Below are 22,793 nucleotides of genomic sequence, written 5' to 3' on the forward strand. Positions count from 1 at the left end.
TGGATTCAGAGGGAAGTTATCTTAAATTCAAACTGTGTTCAGTGAGAATAAGTATTGTTCATTAAAACATAAAACATCTTCAAAATACTTTCACACACATATATACACATAGCAACACTACTGCTCAATATGTTTTACTTTTAGAATTTTTAGAATTTTTTCAAATCAGCTGTTTTAAATTGCAGAAGTCACGTATCAGCAAAGTCCCATTTCAGCAGTAACTTTTACATCATTACATTTGATGGAAATTTGAAGATGACTGAAATAGTAAACCAGGCTTCAAAAGAAACAAAATTATTTTTAAAATATATGTTCTAATTAGAGGAAATAAAAATAATCTTAGAAGGTTAAAAATGAATGTTATAAATTGAACAATATTGAAGAAAAAAAACTGACAATGGAAACAGACTCATATTGTTCTTTGGGTTACCTCAAGGGTTGAATTTGTATTTCCCTAGTACACTACATAAATTATTATTACTCATTGCTCTGACTCCAGAGATAACCAGAACTAGTACCTTGATTACTTGTTTATTATATTAATTTAATGTTGCAGAAATGCCAATTGCTCATTTATTTTGATTTCAATGGAATTCTTAAGAGAAAGGAATGTGGGGTTGAAACACGAAATGAATAAAAATGTAACATTTTAGACTAGTTTAAGAAAAAGAAAGTAAGATCTCTATCACGTGCTTCTACTGAAGGTCTTGTTTTGCCTGTGCATTATGTACTAGAGGTACTCAGGAACTCCATTCTGAAGCCAACAGCAAGAGTCCAAGCAAGTCCACAACTACAGCCAGTGGCAAGTGTTTGCATCTATTTGTGCTGTGCCATGAGAATCCTTCGCTGCATTGCCACATCTCCAAAAGAACTCACCCCAGTGCAGCATGCGCTAAGGTGATTAGACAATAAAAGGAAAAGGAAGGAAGTCCTTTCTGAAAAAGAAAACATTATTATAATGGTTTTATAAGAAACCTAAGATGAATCTTCGACGGAGATCCAGTGCAGAAAATCTCACAGACTGTCAGGCTGAGGCTGACATTGATGGGGCAGGTGGAAAAGAATTCACTGCACTGGTTGCAAAAACTCTGATGTAAATACAGCTTCTGCATAGTCCTCACAAACATCCTGCAGCTCTGCTGCCACCTCACACAGGGCTTCTTCTGTCAGCTGCTCTGAAACACTAAGGGAAAGGGAGGGAAAAAAAAAGATAAGGAAAAGGTTCAGAAAGTCAGATTTCAAATTTCAGTCTTTCACTTCCAAACCACAAAGACAGTTCATATACCTCTCAGCAATCTGCCATGGATCAAAACTGCCCACCGCCTCATGGGAAATAAGCTTTAAATGATGCTTGTATCTGCTGTTATAATCCAAGATGCTCTGGAGCACATCACTTGGCACAGAGAGAGACACGGAATACGCTTTCTGTAGAGAATTCAGAGGCAAGGGCTGCACAATGTCATTTCCAGTCTGCGATTTCTCCTCTGCTTCTTTATTTTCATCAATATCACTGCAAATACAAAATAATCATCAAGACGGAACTAAATTTTTAAGTCTCTTTAAGAGTCGGTGTAATTAAAACACTATAATGAAGTCACATGGATCTTATGCACCACAGTTTAGTGTAGGACCAAAATATTCCACTTACGTGCTGTCAAAAGGTTTTTCAAATAAAATGTCTGTTTCCAGCTCTGTGTGTCTGATTAATCTGGTTATCTGAACTGGATGAGGAGATGTAAGTTTTTTAGCTGTTGATGCCATTTGTAGTTCTAGAAGGAAGAAAATACTATTTTAAATTGGTTTTTGGAAAGAGAAAAACTACATCTACTGCAGGCTAAGTCCTCACAAAGACTTTTGTTTCTTTTAAGGGGAAGTCCTTCAGGTAAGTAAAGTATTCAAAGTGAGAAAAAACATAAATTCAGCTCAGTGTATTAAAGCTGAGCATTCTAGAAATACTACTTTTAGTATAAATCCTTTGTGCTGCCAGTAGGTACTTCTGGCAGAGAGACAGAAAATACCACCATAAAAATAATACAATCTATTAAACTCAGTGGTAAATCCAAGACATGGAAAAAGAATCCATAAAGATTTGGGATAAATCTTCACCAGTCTTACTGTGAGATTTTCCAACTTGTGTTAAACAATAGTTTCAGTAAAGTTGTACGTGATCCAATGGAAAATCAATGTAGCTTCACTCTGCTACTCAATCAAACCATAGGAGTAAAAAAAAAGGAGTGCTGATAAAGTATTGATTTTAGAACTGCATCTTAGAAACTGTCCTCTGAAAGAAGCACCTATGGTAATAAATGTGTCTGAGTGGTGCTATTTGATCACACATAATCCAGTGACCTTAATTTCAAAACACCTGAATTTAAACCTACAGATTACAGGGAAACCAAGTCGTATTAAAAAAGACAATTACCCATTTTGTCTTCCTGGCCCCAGGACTGGGAGTCACTGTAGACAATCTGGGTGACTCTCCTGCGGACAGCCTCCTGGTACATCTGTGGTGGAACACACAACATCTGTCAGCGAGCCAAACACCTGGCAGCTCAGCTCTACTGACCAGCACAAACAGCACAGCAAGTCAGGATCCTCCTTGGGCAAAGCAGGCTTATTTTGGCTGGTAACAACACAAAAAAGGGGTTGGGGATTAAAAACACAGACATTTATCTTGTTCAGAATGCCATACTTTAATACAAAACTAACTGCCGGTCCCAAGGGAACTCCTCCCATTTCAGACCAACAGCCCTTAGCCAAACAACTGGCCAAACAACTGAAGGGTCCTCAAGCCGCTCCTGCCTCATCAACAGTGAATCCAAATGTGTGCTCCAGTGCCTCAGGGACAAGGACACTGCAACTTCACACTTCCAACCAATGGACAGATCTCTAGAAGTAAATGGCTAAACCCAGTAGTATTAAGTCACAATAAATTTCAGAGAACAAGAAGGTCAAAAATGGAACTCAAACCAGAAACTATGACAAAACACATCGAAGAAAACTTTTAAAGTAAGCAATATATGAGAAAACTCCAGTCAAATAAACTGTAACCTTATGAATATTTTTTTAGAAAGATTAGTAAAAGACACAGATAACCATATATATGTCTGACTTCTTCATGTTGCCCTGTGAAATACTTTGGATTGCCAGAGCATATTTCCTCAAGATGGTCATGCTACTAGAATACTGAGATTCTATAGCACACAAAAGGGAAAAATTCAAATTAATATTAAAATACTTTCCAATCTGCTAGACAATCAACACACTCACCATACTGATTCTCCCATTCACACATAATGATTTAAGCCACAAAGTCTTGAGATGGGATGCAAACTCAGGTCTGCCAACTTTACAGAAGCAGATTCATGAAACACACTGCTTCTGCTCTTACACTGTGTTTTCTGGAAGCAGAAACTCCATCCAGATCTTTGATCTCAGACACTGATCCAGTCAGACCTTGCTTCATTTAAGAATGTAGATGCTCACAGATATTATAATTTATTGACAGTAAATGAGAAATTGGCACTGAGACCAACCAAGACAGAAAATCTTACTTCAATTTCTTCCATTCTTTGCAACATTGACTCCAGGCTATGAGTGTCAGCCACAGGCAGGGCCTCAGTTTGGAATCTCTCATGCTGATCCACGCTCCACAGTTCCTGAGCAGTATCTTCCAAAAGATCATCCAATAGCTTTTCACTCAGAATATCTGCATTTGTTGCAACCTGCTACGTAAAAGAAAACAAAACCAAAAACAAATGCCACAGAAAACAACAAAAAAAACCCAACAAAAACCCACCCCCAAACCAAAACAAAAGTAACTTGCATTAAGTTGAAAAGAAACTGTTTGTTGCCCCTTTAGAAATGTTTGACAGCTCTCAACTGTCATCATTCATCCAGGGCCATGAGCTTGCCTCTACTACCTGTGTCCTGTCTAGCAGAGGTGCTGAGCACTCCTGCACTTCCTTCCCAGCTCTGTCTGCACTCTGTGCTGGAGAAACAGCTCGTGACCTGCACAGAGAAGAACAAACAACAATGCCATTCTGAAACCTGCTATGACAACAATTTAAAACACCAAACTACATCAATGTATTTTTAGAAGAACTGTTGGGAATGGGGAGAAGCTCCTATCAGATCTGACACCTCTTATGAGATTTTTCAAAGAAAGTCATTACCTTAACTTTTGTATTTTTTCCATTTCTCCTCTGCAAAGGTCAGTTAGAACCTTCATTCCTCTTGAATTTTTTGCTTCAAGCCTTGCTAGTCTTCAAAAATAGCACAGTAGCATAGTTATAAAATGTACATTCTAACAACTGAAAAATGAAATACTGTGATTTCCAGTATTAGTTTGGAAGAGGTACAAGAAACTTTAGAGAGAAAATTAATAGACTTTAAGACCATATAATTCTGTTGAACATAAGGGATCTTGAATCATGTTTCTGCTGTTGGCAAACAGGAACTACATGCTTATCTAAAAATACTGTCCAGAGAAATGAGTTCCTCATCTTACCATGCACACTGCCTAGTACAGATCTAGCACCTGGATCTCCTGATTCAAATGCCACAAACACCAGTCCCAAACCAAGCTAAATTTGGAGGTCCCTGTCTAACAGGATGTTGAATAGAGTTTAGAGTAAGCAAACTTGCACTTTATTATTGTCTGGGACAAATATATGAATCTTGTCCTTCTGAAACAGGGAGATAATATTTACCTTCTTAATGCAGTGTGGGAATACTCACACCTCCTCCTGTTTTATCACTGGTCTGCCTTGCATAGTTTGGCATTAACTCCCAGGCAGAAATCAGGCAGAAGACCAAAGGCCTGGCTCTTCCCAGGCTTTAGGGAGTGGGTCTGCTCGGGGCCAAGTGGGAAAGGAGAGCAGCCATGTGACAGCAAGCTGTGCTGTGCCACTGGGCTGGAGCCAGGCCAGCTCTTCCTAGCCACTAGCTCAGATGCAGAGGCATTTCCAGGGAAGCAGGCACACTGGGTGCCAGGGACTGCACACACTGGCACAGGTGCAGGGGCATTTCCAGGGAAGCAGGCACACTGGGTGCCAGGGACTGCACACACTGGCACAGGTGCAGGGGCATTTCCAGGGAAGCAGGCACACTGGGTGCCAGGGACTGCACACACTGGCACAGGTGCAGGGGCATTTCCAGGGAAGCAGGCACACTGGGTGCCAGGGACTGCACACACTGGCACAGGTGCAGAGGCATTTCCAGGGAAGCAGGCACACTGGGTGCCAGGGACTGCACACACTGGCACAGGTGCTGGGGCATTTCCAGGGAAGCAGGCACACTGGGTGCCAGGGATGGCACACACTGGCACAGGTGCAGAGGCATTTCCAGGGAAGCAGGCACACTGGGTGCCAGGGATGGCACACACTGGCACAGGTGCAGAGGCATTTCCAGGGAAGCAGGCACACTGGGTGCCAGGGATGGCACACACTGGCACAGGTGCAGAGGCATTTCCCAGGGAAGCAGGCACACTGGGTGCCAGGGATGGCACACACTGGCACAGGTGCTGGGGCATTTCCCAGGGAAGCAGGCACACTGGGTGCCAGGGATGGCACACACTGGCACAGGTGCTGGGGCATTTCCAGGGAAGCAGGCACACTGGGTGCCAGGGACTGCACACACTGGCACAGGTGCAGGGGCATTTCCCAGGGAAGCAGGCACACTGGGTGCCAGGGACTGCACACACTGGCACAGGTGCAGAGGCATTTCCAGGGAAGCAGGCACACTGGGTGCCAGGGATGGCACACACTGGCACAGGTGCAGGGGCATTTCCCAGGGAAGCAGGCACACTGGGTGCCAGGGATGGCACACATACCGCCTGGGTGCAGCACAGGCAGCTGCAGGCTTGGAAGGCACACGAGGCGTTCTGCTCCCCTTGACAGGCCGTTTGTTCTCCTTTAGCTGGAAAGCCAGAGTGGGCTCTTGAAATCGGGCATGCTTTCCTGCAGGGTGTGCCCGCCTTGACTTCACAGATTTCAGCATTCCCTTAAAATTAACATGATCACATCAAAAATACATATTCCAGTTGCATTTTTAAAGTATTTGGAATTCTTCTTCAGACTTTGTCTTGAAATCATGCCTACTGGCTTGGCTTTGCTTTGGTTGACGTATGTGAAGGTTTTACAAGTGCTTTAAAGGGAAGTATAGCTGTGCCTGAACAGAATATATGCTTAATACTGCAACTATTAGTTTTACAAACAGTTCCAACTTTTCCAGTGTTGCTCTTCATGGGGAAAAAGCTTATTTTGATTTTTCAGAATGAGACTGTACGTTACAATTAATAAATCCAAATAGGTTTCCAAGGTAACATTGTATTCAGCCACAAAACTATTAATATCCCCACATTTATATTTGTTACAAGGTAACTTAGACTAGTCTTTTCTATATGAATTACTGAAATGCTTAACCTTCCTGCCCAGGATCCTCACTGATCCACAGGGATAGGAAGCCGTAAGTTATATAAGCATACATTTATGTTACTGTGTCAGATTTGATCTTAAAAGTGATACACAGAGGAAGGAATAAAAGCAAAATATGATTATTAGAAGAATATAGCCCTAGTCTTTTAAGAATTGTTTTGTTTGCGCTATGGAGCTTCTTTCTGGTTGCAAGGACTTACCAGAAACCATAATTTGTATAAGGAAGTTTGATAATTTCTGTTATCAATTAAGTAAGCCTAAGTAACTTATATCTCCTACTAACATTAGAGCAACATTACTGCTGAGTGCATTTTTTGTGACAGAAGATGACCACAGTAGGAAGATACTTTAGATTTCATTTCAAATTGAAAAATGTGTTAATTTCAAACATTAAACTATTTCAGTCTGCATGTTCCTTACCAATTCTGTTGTTTTTTCTAGTTGTAGAGTGCATTTGCAAGGAACAGTAAACACTGTTTTTGAAAAACATTTGCTAAAACAGTCATAACCACCAGAAATAAGAAGCAGATGACATAGTTTATGTCATCTATGTCTCTTAGCTCAGAACAGCAATATTGTGAGGAAGTGAGAAGCTTTGACAGTTTCTTATATTATACAATAAATCCCAGAGCAGAAGACAACACAAATGATTTATCACTTTCATACCTGTGATTTTGCAGGCAATAACATGGCTTTCTTCTTCAAAGCATCACTTTCAAGGACAGGCTCTTTTTTTACAGCTCTAGGTCTCACCAGTGCATTGGTGCTTCCTTGCAAAGTGGCATTTCTCTCTGAAGTAGGTGGGCCACTTTCTTCTTGGTATTTATTGTGTAATATATGAGCACAATTGTTTGCCTGTTGAACTGCTGAAATATTTGCAACATGTCAGTGTTTATCTATACTAAAAATAACATATTAACTGTTTAATTTAAGTTGAAAGGGGCAAGAATTGTCTTTTTTTCTGCATTTGATACCTCTATTATTCTAGGTATACCTAATCATGAACTTTTAAGCTCTATCATCATTTTTAAAAAATCAAAGACAAAATAAAAATTCTAGCCTTGTATTTCCTGACAAGTATTAAAGAAATTGTCTTTCTTACATTTTTTAGGTGAACAGTAAGATTTGGGGTTTGTGTGCATATACATATTCATATGTAGAGAGATATTTGAAAATATAGATATATATGCAAGTCATGGGAAAGCCTTATGGGAGCAATTGCTATACGAGGTCTAGGCAGTGATAACAAAGCATTCTCTTTTAGGCAGCAAGACACATGGAAACAGATGTTCATAGACTGTCTCCCTGGACTGCCAAAGATGAACTCAGCATATGCAATTCTTGCTACCTGGGGGTAGTAGACAATACTCACTATTCTAGTACAAACCTGCCTGAGGTATGAGAAAGTCACCACAAAGAAGAAAAATAGTTCATATAGTTAATATAATAATGTAAGAACTTTCGGTGGCATTCATGAGGTGCCAAAATACTTCAGGTAAATTTATCTCACAACTCCTTGAGAAAGAATAAAGCTCCTATCTTTTCATATCCAAAGCAAAAGAATGATACAGAAAGCCAATTCCAAACACTTGCATTGCAAGATAGTGGTGAAAACCCCCAAGACTTCAGCTTAACCATCAGCTAATGCAGCTCTAGGTAGAAAAGTGTGACTGTTATGTAAAATACATTAACAGTAATGAACTGGCCAGGATAAAACAGCCACTGCTCCCAAAAGTAGAGAAATTGTACCAACCAGGGGAATTCTGAGCCAAAGCCACTGAATATTTTTTCAGTATGAACAGTTAAACAATCACAGCCTGTTTTTTGTTAGACTAATTTGCTAACATCTAACCAGCTTCTGACCAACAATACCATACTAAAAAAATTGAACTGCAGAGAGCAAGTAAATGATAAAAATATATTTAGTTATCCAAAATACAAACCAGTCAAGAGACTCCTGACACAGGGCGGTTTTTTAGACTCTTGTCCCCGCTGTCCCTTTAAGGTGAGAGGTTTGTTTTCTCCTTTTGGAGATAGAAGGTGCTTTCTGGCTGGAGATATCTCAGTGTTCCTTGGAGATTTGGCCTGAGAAGCTGAAATACCTTTCTTCACTGTTTTTGGTGTTTGCTTGTTTTCCAGCAGTGAATTCAGATCCTGCACCGAACATTTAGAGTTTTAATTACTCTCTTAGTAAATCTGATGTAATGAAAAGCAAATTCAAGGCATTCCAAGCAGTTGGAGCTTTTTTGGTTTGGTTTTGTTTTGGGTTTTTTTCAGATGATAACTTTCAGGTGTTTTCAGATGTAGAAGCTTTTTCACATTATTAACTTAAATCTTACTGAAAATGCTTACATTTTTATGTTTACAACCGCCTCCAGGAAACCATTTGCTTACAGAATCTTTGAAAAGAATTGAACACAAGGGCTACAGACCAATAAAAACTTCATGGTCACATGACTGTGATAACAGCCACTTCTTCCAATGCTATGTCCAAACTTAAACAGCTACCTCCTTTTCTGTTCCCAGGCACTTAGCACTCTTACTGTTCTCATAAGCAGGTCATAACACTAAAGTTAAAAACATAGCTCTTATGGTTTTAACAGTATTTCTTACGGCTCTGCTGTTGCTTTTTTTTTAATCTATGCAGCAGGCAATGGGAATCAGAACTCTTCTATTATCTCAATTACACATATAAGTCATCAGATATCACTAAAAACGATATTTGAAGGGCACAGAGCCAAGTAACTCTCACACCCATAACTTTATCTTCTGCCTGGACAACTCTGCACCCAGCACCATATGAGACGCCCAGGTGCTCATCACTGATGCTGATGACTAAAGCATGCATCCAGAGTCATGAGCTCTTCATGCACTTCTAGGTATAAAATTAATTATCTCGGTCCTGAAAATGACTAATGAGCTGGAAACCGATGCTTTGTTACCACTATCACTACCAGTCCTCATTCTACTAGGACAGCCAAGAAAGGCAACAACAGCATCAACAAGACCAGCAAGTAGTTTCTGTGTTTAGGATGCACATCTCTTTTAGACCACCATTACTTAGGAACATTAGAAGTACATTTTTACGTTAGAAAATATGGCCTTTAAAAATCAAAACAAAAATTCTGCCATTTCATGAACATAATCTCATATTTCACTACACCTTTCCTTCCTTGGCAAGAACAAATGGTTTTTTTCTTACCTCAACTTGCAGCAAAATATCTATGATAATTTCAGAAATTGAAGAATCCCCTTCTAGTTTGGCAGAGCAGAGAGACAGCTGACGAATGAGACTGCCCAGTTGCTTGTAGTAGGCAGGAATCTGCTCATCTCCTTGATCTGTAAACTGATTGGCAAATGCCTGCAAGGTTCGTACAGCCCCTCTGTGTGCTGCTGCCAACCTGGATACTGCTCGAGACTGCAAAAACAAAAAATAAATAAATACTTTAATAACTAGAGTTTCTATGGACATTTATACTATTGGAAGAATTGTTGCCGAAATTTCATGCAGAAACACTCAGTCTTGGAATAATTTTGATTGATATTAAGCCATCTGTGGGACAAAACAAAACAGGCATTGAAGTAATTTACTCAAGATTTTTTACAAGAGTCCCCCTATCAATTCGTGCTGGCTTCAGTTAAAACAGCCTGGGTATAATAGGTCATGATGTTTCTACTACCTGTGCCAATACAGAACTGCAGTCTTCTACAGTTGCCTAGAGCCTAATGTGCAACAGTTGCACAAACAATAATATTAATATTCTCAATCCTCTGTGTTTTGTTACAGAAAAAAATGCAGGTGACTGAGAAAGCATGAGAAAGGGCAACGTTGACCAGACTGTAGGTGTGATCCCAGCCATTCCCCTGAGAGGTGCTGGGCAGAGGAGAAAATCAGAAAGAAGGCTGCTAAGACTGAATGACATCAACCAGAAGTTTAAAAAAAGCAGTCAAGAGTAGAAAACATTGTTAATTCCTTGCAAAAAGGAATCAGAATGAAGAAGGAATTGGAAGCCACACAAACACACAAGACCAACCACCTGCCTCTCATTTACTGTAGATGAGAGCTGGAGAGAAGAGGGAAGCAGCAAAGGCAGCATCAGGCCAAGTGAGCCACACTTCCTGGAGAATGAGAGGAAACGTGTAAGATACAATGGAAATCTCCTTTCCAGAGAGGGCTCAGCTGCATCCTAGACAATCAAACTCAGTTATCCAGAAAACTCTCTCAATGAGTCACTTACAGCCTGAAGGATAATTACATCTTACCTTTTTAGTATGTTTGATTGTATGAGGACTCAGTTTCTCTAAATCATCCTGAATTTCTTTTACCTGTTTATCAAGAAAGGAGACAGGGAGGTGCAAGTCAGTCAGAATTAGTTCCATCTCTATAAATGAACAATAGATCTTCACTGTAGCATCTGAGACTTTCCAACAGTGATGCTCACCCCTCTGTCCAGCCATGAGGGAAATTAGTCACACCATTCAGATCTAAACTAGAATGCCAAGGAAGTTCAGAGATAACCCAATTGACTTTCTCTTGTTTCAGTTAGTTTCTGAAAAAAACCATCACAACAAAGCTCCTATGCATCCCAGTTTCAATCCTGGTTCCTACCTGCTGCTGGAGCACATAGAGCATCCGAGCTGAGCGTGCAGCTTGCTGCTGCCTCCTGCTGGAAAGCCGCTGCTCCTTTTCAGGATCTAGTTCTCTATCTCTCCCTAAAAAGCATAGATATAAAGTTTTATATCTTAATTTAACCCATGAAAATACCAATTAAGTCATGACAACAGACATAATTTAGTAATAAGCCTTTTCCATGCAGAACCAAACCACATATTTGTGAGGATCCCTTTAACAGTAATGCAAGTTAGTTATTGTAAACTATACAACCTGTTTCTATTCAGAATTTGACTAAACAGTCTTATACAATATAGCTCACTAGTTATTTAAAAAATCATGTGACCCCCTTAGTTTTATGACAAGTTGCAGATAAAGCATTCAGAATTAGGAATGGTTAAATCTCCTGCTAGTTATTACAACAGAACCAACTGCCTAAGCTGGCTATTCCTTTATCTACTTTTCAAAAAAACAGATGGTTCTCGAAAGTCCAGACATAAATACGAATTCTAATACAACTCAAAAAATGGGGGGAGGAAATCAACAAACTAGTGTATATTTATATAATATAACTACTGTTCAGTCCTACACCTTTTTTAATAATTTCTTCAATTTTCCGGACATAGCTCCTCAATTCTTTTTGCAGACGCTGGACTTCCTGCATATTTTGATGTTCCTTTTTATTTAAATTTGGCTTGGGGTCTGGTCCTGTGTCATGGGTGGGTGGAGAGTCCAAAACAGCTGGTACTGGCTTTGCCTCCTTAACTAGGCAGAGACAAACGTTCGTGTCAGAGCTGGCAGACACCCCTTGGGAAGGCTGGTGGAGCCTCTGCTGACACATCAAGTGAGTCTTAGACTTCAGTGCACTTTTATTTTCTTGACTTGCAAATACTTCAGTCTTCTGCTGTTGTGATTTCTGGGTCCACAACGGTGTACTGAACACATCTCCAAACACCTGCTGTTCCACTTGTTCCTTGAGACGTCTTTGTTTGATGTCCCTTTTTGCCAGCTGAACAGCCAATTTCAGCCTCTCTTCAGATACCACTGAGAACAACCCAGAGCTTTTGAGGCTGGGGTCCTCACTTCCAGCTAGATTTCTCTGATCACTGGATACCTTCAGCTTTTCTATTATAATTGGACGGGGGTGAGAGAATCTGAGAGCCAAGTTCTCTGGAACTGCAGGAAAATTTCTATTAAACTGGAGCTGTACAAAAAACCAAAAAACCCCAATGTTATAAAGAACACTACACACAAGTGATGCAATTCTGTCATGAGGGCACCATTTTGGATTAGTGCTAACAGCACACCAATGTTTTCATTCCTGCCAAGCAGTGCTCACAGAGGTCAAGGCCTTTTCTGCTCCTCACCTGCTCACCACTGAGCAGCTTGGGGGTAGGCAAGAAGCTAGAGAGGAAACAACTGGATGGCTGACCCCAAGACAAAAGGGATATTCCACACCCTGTGGCATCATGCTCAGCAGTAAAAGCTGCAGGGCAGGAGAAAAGGGAGACTGGTGACAGCATTTGTCTTCGTAAGTCGCTGTTATATGTGCTGAAGTGGGGGGAATGGATGAACTCCTGCCTGCTGATGGGACATAGAGAATGAATTCCTTATTTTGCTTTGTTTGTGAACAAACAAGAAGGCATTTGCTTTCCCTGTTAACCTGCTCCATTGCTCTGGGTTTGATTGCTGGTGACTACCAATCCATTGCTCTGAGCTTGATTGCCAATGCCTGGACTGGCAGGCAGGACTTCGAAGGCTTTTTGGGGGTTTTTTTTTGAGGGCTTTTAAGGTTATTTTAGCTTATTTGTAAGGGATTTTTAAAAGTTTTTAGAGGAATTTTTTTTTTTTTTTTAGTTTTAGGGGGATTTTTTAAGGTTTTAAAGATTTTTTTTGAGGGTTTTGAGGGTTTCTAAAGTTCTTTTTTAGATTTTTTTGGGGGCTCTGGGATTTTTGTGGTTTTGGGGGTTTTTTGGGGGTTTTAAATTGGAATTTTGGGGCTTTTGTTTTTTTTCTAGTTTGGGGTTTTTTTGTGGTTTTTAAAGGTGTTTTGGGGAGCTTTGGAGGGTTTTTAAAGTTGCTTTAGGATATTTTTTAGGGATATTTAAAATTTTTGGGGGGATTTTTTTAGTTTTTGGAGGATTTTGGGGGGAGTTTTGGGGAGTTTTGGCTTTTTGGGGGGGTTTGGGGCTTTTGCAGATTTTTTGATGTTTATGTGGTTTCTTTGGGGTTTTTTTCCTTGTTTTTGGTCTTTTTTTGTTTTGGCTGAGGTTTTTATTTTTAGGGTTTTTTTCAATTTTTTCAGGATTTTTTTTTTTGATGGATTTTTTCCCTTTAAACTTTTTTTCCACTTTTCCCCCCCCCCAGAATGTCCCTCCCCAGGTCGGTTTTTCCAAGCGCCGCTACAAGGAGATGCTGGAGGGCACCGAGACCCCCGGGGACCCCCCTAGGGAACCCCAGGGCTGAGCGGGAGGAGCCCAAAAATCTTGAGGACCCCCCTGAAATCATCACTTCCCCCCACGGAAGGTTCCTCCGTGTCCGTGTGGAGTTTTTGGGAATTATTTTGGAATTCTGGATTTTGGAGAGAGGAGGAACGCTGAAAAATCAAAATAAATTTTTTAAAAAAGAGATTTGGGGAAAAAAAATTCGGGGAATTTCACCCCAGAAATGGTAAAAGAAGCCCAAAAAATACAGGTGGGATGAGGTGGTTTTAGTCAATATCGAGGATTTAGCCTCAAAATGTCCTCAAATTTGGGGATTCACCTCAAAAATCCAACTCGGTGATTTTTGCGCGGTCTGAGAGGGCTGCAGTACCCGGCTGTGTCCAGAAGGGGGCAGCACTACTGTGCGGGAGCTGCTGTACCAGTTTTGTCCAGAAGGGGGAGCACTACGGGGGGAGAGGCTGCAGTACCGGGCTGTGCCCACAAGGGAGCTGCACGCCTGGCTGGGGGATCCAGTACCCCTGGCTGCCGATCTATTGCTCTGACTCGATTGCTCCTGCCTTCTAGTCCATCATTCTGGCCTCCGATTGCTAATCCCTGCTGATCTTTTTCTCTGGGTCAATAGTTAATGCCTGCGCCCTCCATCGTTCTGGGCTCGATTACCCACGCCTGCTTACCCATCACTCTGGGCTCGACTAGTCCTATCTGCCAATCCATTGCTCTGGGCTTGATTGGTAATGCCTGCCAAGCAATCGCTCTGGCCTCGATTGCTCATGACTACTGATTGATTTGGGCGCGATTGCTCGTCTGCCGATTGATTGCTCTGGGCTTGACTAGTGCTTTTTGTGGGGGGGTTTAAATTGGAATTTTGGGGCTTTTGGTTTTTTTTTTAGTTTGGGGTTTTTTTTGCAGTTTTTAAAGGGCTTTTGGGGTGCTTTGGAGAGTTTTTAAGGTTGTTTTAGGGTATTTTTCAGGGATATTTAAAAGGTTTTTTTGGGGATTATTTTTAGTTTTGGGAGGGTTTTGGCCTATACTAAAGGATAGTGTCGAGATAATGTGTGGCACCACAAGGCCAGCGAATATGACACTCCCTGCTGGGCTGTCTCATGAAGTGGGTTAGAATCATCTTTCTGATACAACCACAAAGAAAATCAGTTCAGCATGGCTACAGACGGCAAATGGTACCTGTGTTTGCACAGCTTTAGCTTCACTCCTGTATCGCTGGCGGGTGAATGCAAACGCACCCTCAGACACCGCTGTCGTGCTCGGCCCCATCTCATCGGCTCGAGAGCCAAGCCCGCTACTGCGCCACGCTCGTGATCACAGCTGCGAACGCAACAACACATCGTTATTCCATTCTCGCCAAAGCCACCCCGGCTCTGATGGCAGCAACCAAGGGAGAACCAGCCCGAGCAGCCGCGCACAGATCGGGGCGGCCTCTCTGCTCCCGGCCCGCGCCCTCACGGCACCCCGGGCGGCACCGGCACTAGCACTGGCACGGCGGGCCCCGGGCGCTGCCGCACGGGAGAGAGGGAGAAGGAAGGAAGAAGGGAGGAAGACGGGCGGCCCGGGCCGCGCCGTGACCCACCGGGCGCCGTTCGAAGCCGGTCCCGCCGCCGCCGCAAGGGCCGCCGGGAGCGCGTGGGGCTACGGCGGCCGGGCGGGGTCGCGCGGGGCGGGGCGGGGCCTCCGCCGCTGCCGCCATGGGCTGGGAGGAGAGACAGGTCCGCGGGTACCCCGAGTTCGTGCGGGCGGCACAGAGCTACCATGGCCGGCCCATCTTCGCGCTCTTCTGCGGCGATAAGGACGCCGAGGGCAGGAGCTGGTGTCCGGACTGCGTGACGGGTGAGGCCCGTGTGGGGAGCGCCCTGCCTGCGGCATGGGCTGGGTCGGTCCTGGGAAGCGGGAGAGGCCCCGGGCGCCTTTCCGGAAAACAGCGGGCAGGCACAGCAGCCCCGGTGCCGATGCCAGGCTCCAGGTTTCCCCTGGTGAACTGAGCGGGCTGTGAGCCCTTTGCGTTGCTCACGCCGAATGGCACGGGCTGTGCCTGAAGGCCGGTGCACGGCCCGCCAGACAGACAGACAGACAGACAGACGTGAGTCCCACGGCCGCTTTCTCCTGTGCTGTCCGTGTCGTCAGCGCCGGACTGAGGCGCTCCTCAGAAATTCCCGCCCTGAAGTGCCCGAGCTTTACGTGTCCGAGCAAGTTCGGAGGCGCCTTTCGGAACCGTCCCCCTGCAGGAGGGTGCTGGGCTGGGCTGGGCTGCCACACCCAGGACAGGACAGGACAGAACAAACGTTTCTCTTCGTGTTAGAGGAGAAATTTGCCTTTACTCAAACACAAGTCCAGTCAGCGTTCGAGCATGTAATAAACTCTGAAAAACTTGTGGATAGCCAGGTAAAACGAAATATAGATCTGTAAGTAAAGCAGACAAGATATTAGCAGCCTTGGTGATCCAACTAAATCCATGTGATTAGGTAGCACAAGTATTAACTGATTTTAAAACCTATTTTCTAGCTGAACCAGTTGTGAGGAAGGAACTTCATAACCTGCCTGATGAGTCAGTTTTCATCTACTGTCTAGTAGGAGATAGAGCCTAGTAAGTACCTTTGAATGCTGACAAATGGGATGACTTTGGTGTATGGGTGGACTGGTGGTTAACCCATTGAAAAAGCTGAGCTGTCCTTTTCTGTAAGGAGTCAGTCATTTTTTGAGGTCTTCACATCTCTGCCATAACCTATCTGCATGCTTGTTTTGAGAAGGGGGTTGGGAAGGTGTGAGGTAAAGGCTATTTTAGCTTCTAAATGCTGTGCTTAACGCCTTCTTTCTGAACAGCTGGAAGGATCCCAATAATGAATTCAGGAAGAATCTGAAACTAACAGGAGTGCCTACACTACTTAAATATGGAACAGTAAGTGATTTGTTATATGTTCTGGATCTACAGGCATTGAGATGGGGAGCTGGCAGGATTTCAGGGCTGTAAATGAACTAGTCTCATGTATTCTCTCACAGCCCTCTCTTGTTCAAGGAGACCAGAGCATTCTGAACAGCTCTTCTGCTCCCTGAGCTCAAACAGTTCCTCAAAAAGAGAACTGTTATGCTTATTGTGTAATATCTATAATAAACATGCAGTAAAGAGAATATGTGCACTTGGCTCATAGTGCTTGAGGGGCTGAGAAACTTCTTAGCTATATATTGTTAATGTTCCTGCTTTGCAGCTCCTCAACTTTTGAAAAATCCAAATGCTGAACTACGGGAGTCAAAGTAGTTATGAGCAGTACACTCAACTCAGACTGCAGCTCAAGTTGTAACTTGTTAGTTAAATTAGCAGTTACTTTCTTAGAAATGCCTCTCCAAGGCCAGAAAACCCTCAGGAATGTGTCAGTTATTATTACCTTTCTTGTTCCACCCCTATTCCTCACTCCCCAGGACGACAGTTGCTGGATGTGGCTAATGCTAGTATCTATAAATGGCTCTCGGCTAAAACAGGTTTTTTAATTGTGAGCTTTTCCTTTCAGCCTCAGAAGCTGGTCGAAGAAGAATGTTTTAAAGCAGAGCTGGTGCGTATGTTGTTTACTGAAGACTAACGCCCTCACCAGTCAATCATTGATGAAGATGGTAATCTCAGTTACTGCAATGTCCTTTCAAGGAATCACTGACCTTTGGTAAAACTTCCATGATTACTTCAGACTAGTCAAGATAAATGTCCTGAAATTCTGGGTCCAAGCCTTACACTAAAATCTTACAACAAAAAACTGTATCTTTCATTTAATGTCAAAATAAACTTCACTTTGCAAACAACCTTTTTTCAAAGGAGCTGAGATTAGCCTGCACTTACTGAGGTGTAACTGACGGCAAAGTTATGCTTACAATGAGTAAGGAGGAAGGGGGGAACAGAAAAACCTCCTTCCTAAGCCTGACCACATAATTACTGAAACTGTTAAGACAAATTTTCAGTGCCAAAGATGTTTAGTGGTTATCAGTTCAGTCCAAGTGTGGTAATGTGATGGCTGACAGCTGTAGTGTCACTGTCCTACAAGGGCAGGAAATACAGCATAAATGCCCCAGAAATACATTTGAAAAATATGACAATTAAAAGCCTGGCAGCTGCCAAGAGCTATGTTCTTGCAATAATAAAACTATACAGGAACAAATGGCAAGTGCTTCTCCAGTACTCCAAGCAATGGCACATTTCCCCACACACCCTGTTCTTGTCACATGAGTGTAAAGAGACTCCAGAGCAGCCGCTGCTGCATGGGCAGAGGCCAATGTTCAAGGAAGCCAAGTTTAATGGAACAGAGCAAGAAAAGTTTGTTTCCTTCTCCATCCTGCAGAGCTTATCAGCACCTATCTCTGCTCTGCTCCCCAGACCTCACCCTCTACACTCCTGAATTTTATCTGTACAACGTGCTGTAAGGAAAACTCTGCAAAACTTTCATCAACAATGACTGCCAGGGAAACACAAGTGGCAAGTAATAGCTCAGCTTGGTTTCAAGGAGAAACTGCATGATTTTGACTTTGTCTATTCACCTCACCTTTGCTTGTGCCAGAGCTGTAAGTAGCAGGGAGTTCTCAGTGATATTTTAAGAAAAGGCTTCCTAGGAACAGCCTTTAGAGCTATACTGTTTTGTAGATTCTTAGCAAGTAACAAATACAGGCTTTGTTTTCAAAATCAAGAGGAATCAATAACTATTGTAGTAAAGCTCTTACAAAATTGTCCATGCTATAAAATAAATTGCAGGTGTTTATTAGTCTTTAAAAAGAGTTGATAAAACAAAACCAACCCCAGTCACTTGACAAATTCAAATAAAAGGGGGACACATCCAGAGCCAAACTTACACAAGGGTTCACTCCTCTCCTGTAAATACTTTACTAACACAAAGTACACCTTCTCATCACTACTCCATCTGCTTTTCATTTTACAGAGGTGTTATTTTGTTGCTGCTGCTCTGCCAGTGCCTGCTGGAGGCGCATCCTTTTCCGTGAATAGTGCTGCCAGTGGAGGATCTGTTGCTCATCAATAAATTTGGCACACTGAGCATTGACCAGTTCTTTGCGGAAATGTTCATACTGGAGCAGCTCTAGCATATGCAAACATTGAGGATACCTGGGTTAAAAATAAACACACTTCAATATAGGTTTTTACAAGGAACACTAAATCTTGGATCATTATTTTAGTTTTGTCTCATATCTGCTTTACCCAAGTGTGAAACCACTTCAGCCTGCAGACTGTGACTTGGTAACTGCAGCATCAGGCCAGGAAACAAGGAATCCAGTCCCTTAGTTCATAAATTAATAAATGCACATTCCTGCTTGCTATGAGTAGCTTCCCTAGTGGCTTGGTTTGGTAGACCAAATCCATAGCAATTACAATGCCAGTTTCCACAGCCCAATTAAAGGACATGACCAAAACCATTTTTTCCAAAAGCTGAAGGAATTTGCAAACATGCAAAACCACAAAATCATCCTTTGTCTCACGTAAGCATCAATAATGCAAATTTCATCTTAAAATGCACTTATTGCTTTTTTACCCTAATGTTCAATAGTTTGATTTTAAACCAATCAAAGGCTTTAAAGGAAGATTCTATGCATAACTCATGAATTTTTTATAATTTTGCCCATTGCTTCTACAGGTAGACTATTGGAAACAGGAAAATCTACATTGCATATAACCATAATCTCACATAATCTGTGTTGCAGGGAGGACAAAAGTAAGGTTACATGCAAAAATGAAACCCTGACATGCTGCTGTACACTGTGCAAAATGAGGTCAATGCCAAACCATTAAAATGCAGAAACCTAAGAGAATTTATCACTTACTTCAGGTACTTTGCATATTCAGGTTCTTTCCAATAAAGTAAATATTTAAGGTAATTTACAAAAGCTTTATCTTTGAAGTAGCCTCTTTGTGCAAGAACTGAAATAAAAGGACAAATAAGGAATTGTCAGTTACAGATAGGTGAAAAAAAATCTGTGCTTGAAAAATTCACAGACAAAACTTTCATCATCTCATCAAATTTCAACAATTTATATTTGGCAAATAAAAAAACAAAGGGAAAAAATATGATTTTTATGTCAAAATAACAGATTAGTCTCATTTCCCTTACAGTTTGCATCTTTCATTAAACAGAACAGCTTTTTGAGACAAGAAAATTGTGACTAGCATCAAAATTAGCACAGTTATGTATAGTACCTGAAACTATTCACATTAGTAAAATTCCTTTTTCAGATAAAGGAATGCTGTTAACTTGACATTACTTTTTAATAATAGATTTGAACTTTTTCTTTTCTTCCTCCACCGAATAAATGTTTTTTTTTTTTTTTTTTGCATTCCAACCAACAAAGGATTTTGAATTAAAAGAAAAATACAACTGTTAAACAAATTATTTACAGACTATATTTATGCTGTGAAAAACCCTTTTCTTTGTTCAGCCCTCTCTCCATATTTAACATTACCAGTAACAATAAACATCATTAAACTACATTTATTCCTCCGGATCCTGGTATTTATTTTAAGTACTCACAGTTGAGGTAATTTGGATTTGCCAGACATTGAACAAACTCCAGCTCCAACTGGAATCGAAGTCGATTTCCTGTATCATCTGATGCAAGAAAAAAACAAAACAGTAAGAGACCCACAGAACCGACAGAAAGTAATCGCGGCCGATGTGTCACCCAAAGCGGGCAGGGAGCGGCCGGGGACCAGTGCAGTGCGGGGCCGGAACGGGCAGTGCGGGGCCGGAACGGGCAGTGCGGGGCAGGGAGCGGGGCAGGGAGCGGGGCAGGGAGCGGGGCAGGGAGCGGGGCAGGGAGCGGGGCAGTAGCGGGGCAGGAGCGGGGCAGGAGCGGGGCAGGAGCGGGGCAGGGAGCGGGCAAGGAGAGGGGCAGGAGCGGGGCAGGGAGCGGGGCAGGAGCGGGGCAGGGAGCGGGAAGGGAGCGGGCAAGGAGAGGGGCAGGGAGCGGGCAAGGAGAGGGGCAGGGAGCGGGGCAGGAGAGGGGCAGGAGCGGGCAAGGAGAGGGGCAGGGAGCGGGGCAGGAGCGGGCACGGAGAGGGGCAGGGAGCGGGGCCGGAGCGGGGCAGGGAGCGGGGCAGGAGCGGGCAAGGAGAGGGGCAGGGAGCGGGGCAGGAGCGGGCACGGAGAGGGGCAGGGAGCGGGGCAGGAGCGGGCAGGGAGCGGGGCAGGAGCGGGCAGGGAGCGGGGCAGGGAGCGGGGCAGGAGCGGGGCAGGGAGAGGGGCAGGAGCGGGGCAGGGAGAGGGGCAGGAGCGGGCAGGGAGCGGGGCAGGGAGAGGGGCAGGAGCGGGCAGGGAGCGGGGCAGGAGCGGGGCAGGAGCGGGGCAGGGAGAGGGGCAGGAGCGGGCTGGGAGCGGGAAGTGCGGGTCCGGAACGGGCAGGGAGCGGCCTTAGGGCTGCGGGCCCAGGGCTCTTGGCCTGCGCGGTGCGGCAGCGGCAAGCCCGGAGCGGCAGGGTCCTGGGCAGCTCCGACAGCGGCCGCGACAGCGGCAGCACGGGGCCCCGCACCGGCTCCTATCGTGCCCCGCACCGGCACCACCCCTGCCCCGCACCGGCCCCGCACCTCCGTCCATGTCCGCGGCGCGCACTCCGACGGCGGCGAGCGCCCCCTGCCGGCGGTCGGGCAGAACGCAACGCAAAGCACGCTGGGAACGCAGCGGTCGTTGCTTGGCAACGCGTCGCGCGGCGGGCGCGGCGCGGGCTCGCAGCGGCCGCTTGGGCGCCGTTCCCGCGGTGCCGGCGGCTCCCGGCGGCTCCCGGCGGCTCCCGGCGGCTCCCGGCGGCTCCCGGCGGCGCCCTTCGTTGCCGAGCCTTGGTTGCCGAACCTTGGTGGCCGTTCGTGTTCCCGGCCGTGTGCTGGCCCGCAGCCCTCCGCACTCGTCCCTGGGCACCGGCCCAGGCTCTGCCCAGGCTCGCGTGCTGGCAGCCGTGCCGCCGGTCCCTCACTCCCGCGGGCGAGGGAGCGGCCCCAGCCGGGTCACTGCAGCACATCCCAACAGACCCTGCACTGAATATTTGGGTTGTATTTTTCATACTGACTTTACAGTCAGCCAAGGAGATTTCTGTCAACCTCTGCACTTAATTCTTCATTAATTAAAACACGGTTGTCTCAGAGTAAAACTATTAATAAGCAAATGCTCCATGAGGGAGCAGCAGCAGTGGAAGCAATCTTTACAGACTTACCTGAAACCCTTCTAATGTCTTCTCTTTTTTTGTCATTTAATTATTTGCTATTTTCGTTCATTGAAGCATTTTTGGCATTCAACTTAGCAATTTTCTATAATACTATCTTTTCCTATGTAGTATGATTTTTTTCCCCTGGGAATTGGATTACAAAAACCATATAAAAAGGATCCATGCATAGTTTTTTCTTAATCAAAAAGGCTGCTTATTTAGACAACATTTTCGTGGTTGTGGAATACTACTATTACTATATCAAAACATAACAAGCCACTCCCCAGTAAATATACACTTTGAGCTAAAAGAAGAGATCAAATAGATCCCATGTGTCTGCACTGCTATTCTAGAACAGGATTTCTCCCCCAAGAGTGATTTCAGAGGAGAGAATCCTAAAAAAGGATTGGTCACAAAAATAATTGCTATGTAGGTTTGCCAGAGTTAAGTCGAACATCTCAATTCTTGTCCATCAAAGTAGGAACAAAATTGAAAATCAGGATTTTAGTATAGTAACATTCTCTAAGAAAAGTTTGAACTTTTTTGTTTTTAAATGTCAGGTGAGCCAAACTTGCAGGATATGTGTTAATATAAATGTGAACCAGGAATTTGTCCTGCTGTCATAGAACCAGGAGGACATTGCTGTCTCAGTTTCTCCTTTCCCAGAGACCAGACTGCCACCATTGCTGCTACCTGCCCAGAAATGGGATGGTTTAGGACAGTAACTTTATCTTAACTCATTAGAACTGGCACAGATACACAGCTCTTAAGTAGAGCCACTTCTGGGACCTGAAGCCACCAAGCTCTTATGAGACACAAGAGAAAAGAAAGTCTTGTCTGGCGTGCTGTTGAATCTTGAAGGTAAACACTGAGAAAGTGAAATGCTGCAAAAGATTTCTCTGTGACGCCACCGTGCAGTGCATTTGCACCAGAGAGAAAAGAAATTCCAGCAATTTCATTACTGAAAACTGATCAAGTGAGATGAAACAGGGAAGTGTTTTGCACCAGTCCATGAAACCCAAGACATCCCCTCTTGTTCACCCATTTACCCACTGCTTTGGAATAGAATGCAAACTGATATTAACATGGACAACAGAATGCAAGACAGCTCCTGTA

The 22,793-nt window shown here is 43.8% G+C and overlaps 4 protein-coding genes across 7 annotated transcripts; 1 reads left to right on the forward strand and 3 right to left on the reverse strand.

Annotated features, from left to right (window-relative positions):
• Positions 1-118: 118 nt before the first annotated feature.
• On the reverse strand, positions 119-15,143 carry KIAA0753 (KIAA0753 ortholog). Of its 4 annotated transcripts, none has more exons than XM_056506402.1 (16): positions 15,079-15,143; positions 14,676-14,816; positions 11,641-12,253; positions 11,047-11,150; positions 10,701-10,763; positions 9,640-9,855; positions 8,381-8,591; positions 7,104-7,303; positions 5,834-6,003; positions 4,176-4,265; positions 3,924-4,011; positions 3,555-3,725; positions 2,423-2,504; positions 1,649-1,769; positions 1,286-1,510; positions 119-1,183 (listed from the first exon to the last, which is right to left on the reverse strand). In XM_056506402.1, the coding sequence occupies exons 2-16, from the start codon at positions 14,763-14,765 to the stop codon at positions 1,066-1,068; spliced, it is 2,562 nt and encodes an 853-aa protein (XP_056362377.1). In that variant the 5' UTR covers positions 14,766-14,816; positions 15,079-15,143; the 3' UTR covers positions 119-1,065. The 4 variants fall into 4 exon arrangements, with proteins under 4 accessions (XP_056362377.1, XP_056362375.1, XP_056362379.1 ...); XM_056506400.1 differs by having other exon boundaries at positions 3,555-3,728; XM_056506404.1 differs by having other exon boundaries at positions 7,104-7,300; positions 15,079-15,137.
• LOC130260739 (uncharacterized) lies at positions 4,272-5,817 on the reverse strand. The gene is made up of 2 exons (XM_056506405.1): positions 5,696-5,817; positions 4,272-5,630 (listed from the first exon to the last, which is right to left on the reverse strand). Exons 1-2 carry the CDS (start codon positions 5,785-5,787, stop codon positions 4,757-4,759), a joined length of 966 nt encoding a protein of 321 aa, XP_056362380.1. The 5' UTR covers positions 5,788-5,817; the 3' UTR covers positions 4,272-4,756.
• Positions 15,134-17,291, forward strand: TXNDC17 (thioredoxin domain containing 17). The gene is made up of 4 exons (XM_056506407.1): positions 15,134-15,335; positions 16,008-16,089; positions 16,326-16,401; positions 17,009-17,291. Exons 1-4 carry the CDS (start codon positions 15,194-15,196, stop codon positions 17,075-17,077), a joined length of 369 nt encoding a protein of 122 aa, XP_056362382.1. The 5' UTR covers positions 15,134-15,193; the 3' UTR covers positions 17,078-17,291.
• Positions 17,292-18,214: 923 nt separating this feature from the next.
• On the reverse strand, positions 18,215-21,152 carry MED31 (mediator complex subunit 31). The gene is made up of 4 exons (XM_056506406.1): positions 21,067-21,152; positions 20,015-20,092; positions 19,311-19,407; positions 18,215-18,597 (listed from the first exon to the last, which is right to left on the reverse strand). Exons 1-4 carry the CDS (start codon positions 21,074-21,076, stop codon positions 18,405-18,407), a joined length of 378 nt encoding a protein of 125 aa, XP_056362381.1. The 5' UTR covers positions 21,077-21,152; the 3' UTR covers positions 18,215-18,404.
• Positions 21,153-22,793: the final 1,641 nt, after the last annotated feature.

The sequence above is a fragment of the Oenanthe melanoleuca genome, chromosome 19, assembly GCF_029582105.1.
Source record: "Oenanthe melanoleuca isolate GR-GAL-2019-014 chromosome 19, OMel1.0, whole genome shotgun sequence".
Taxonomy (NCBI): domain Eukaryota; kingdom Metazoa; phylum Chordata; class Aves; order Passeriformes; family Muscicapidae; genus Oenanthe; species Oenanthe melanoleuca.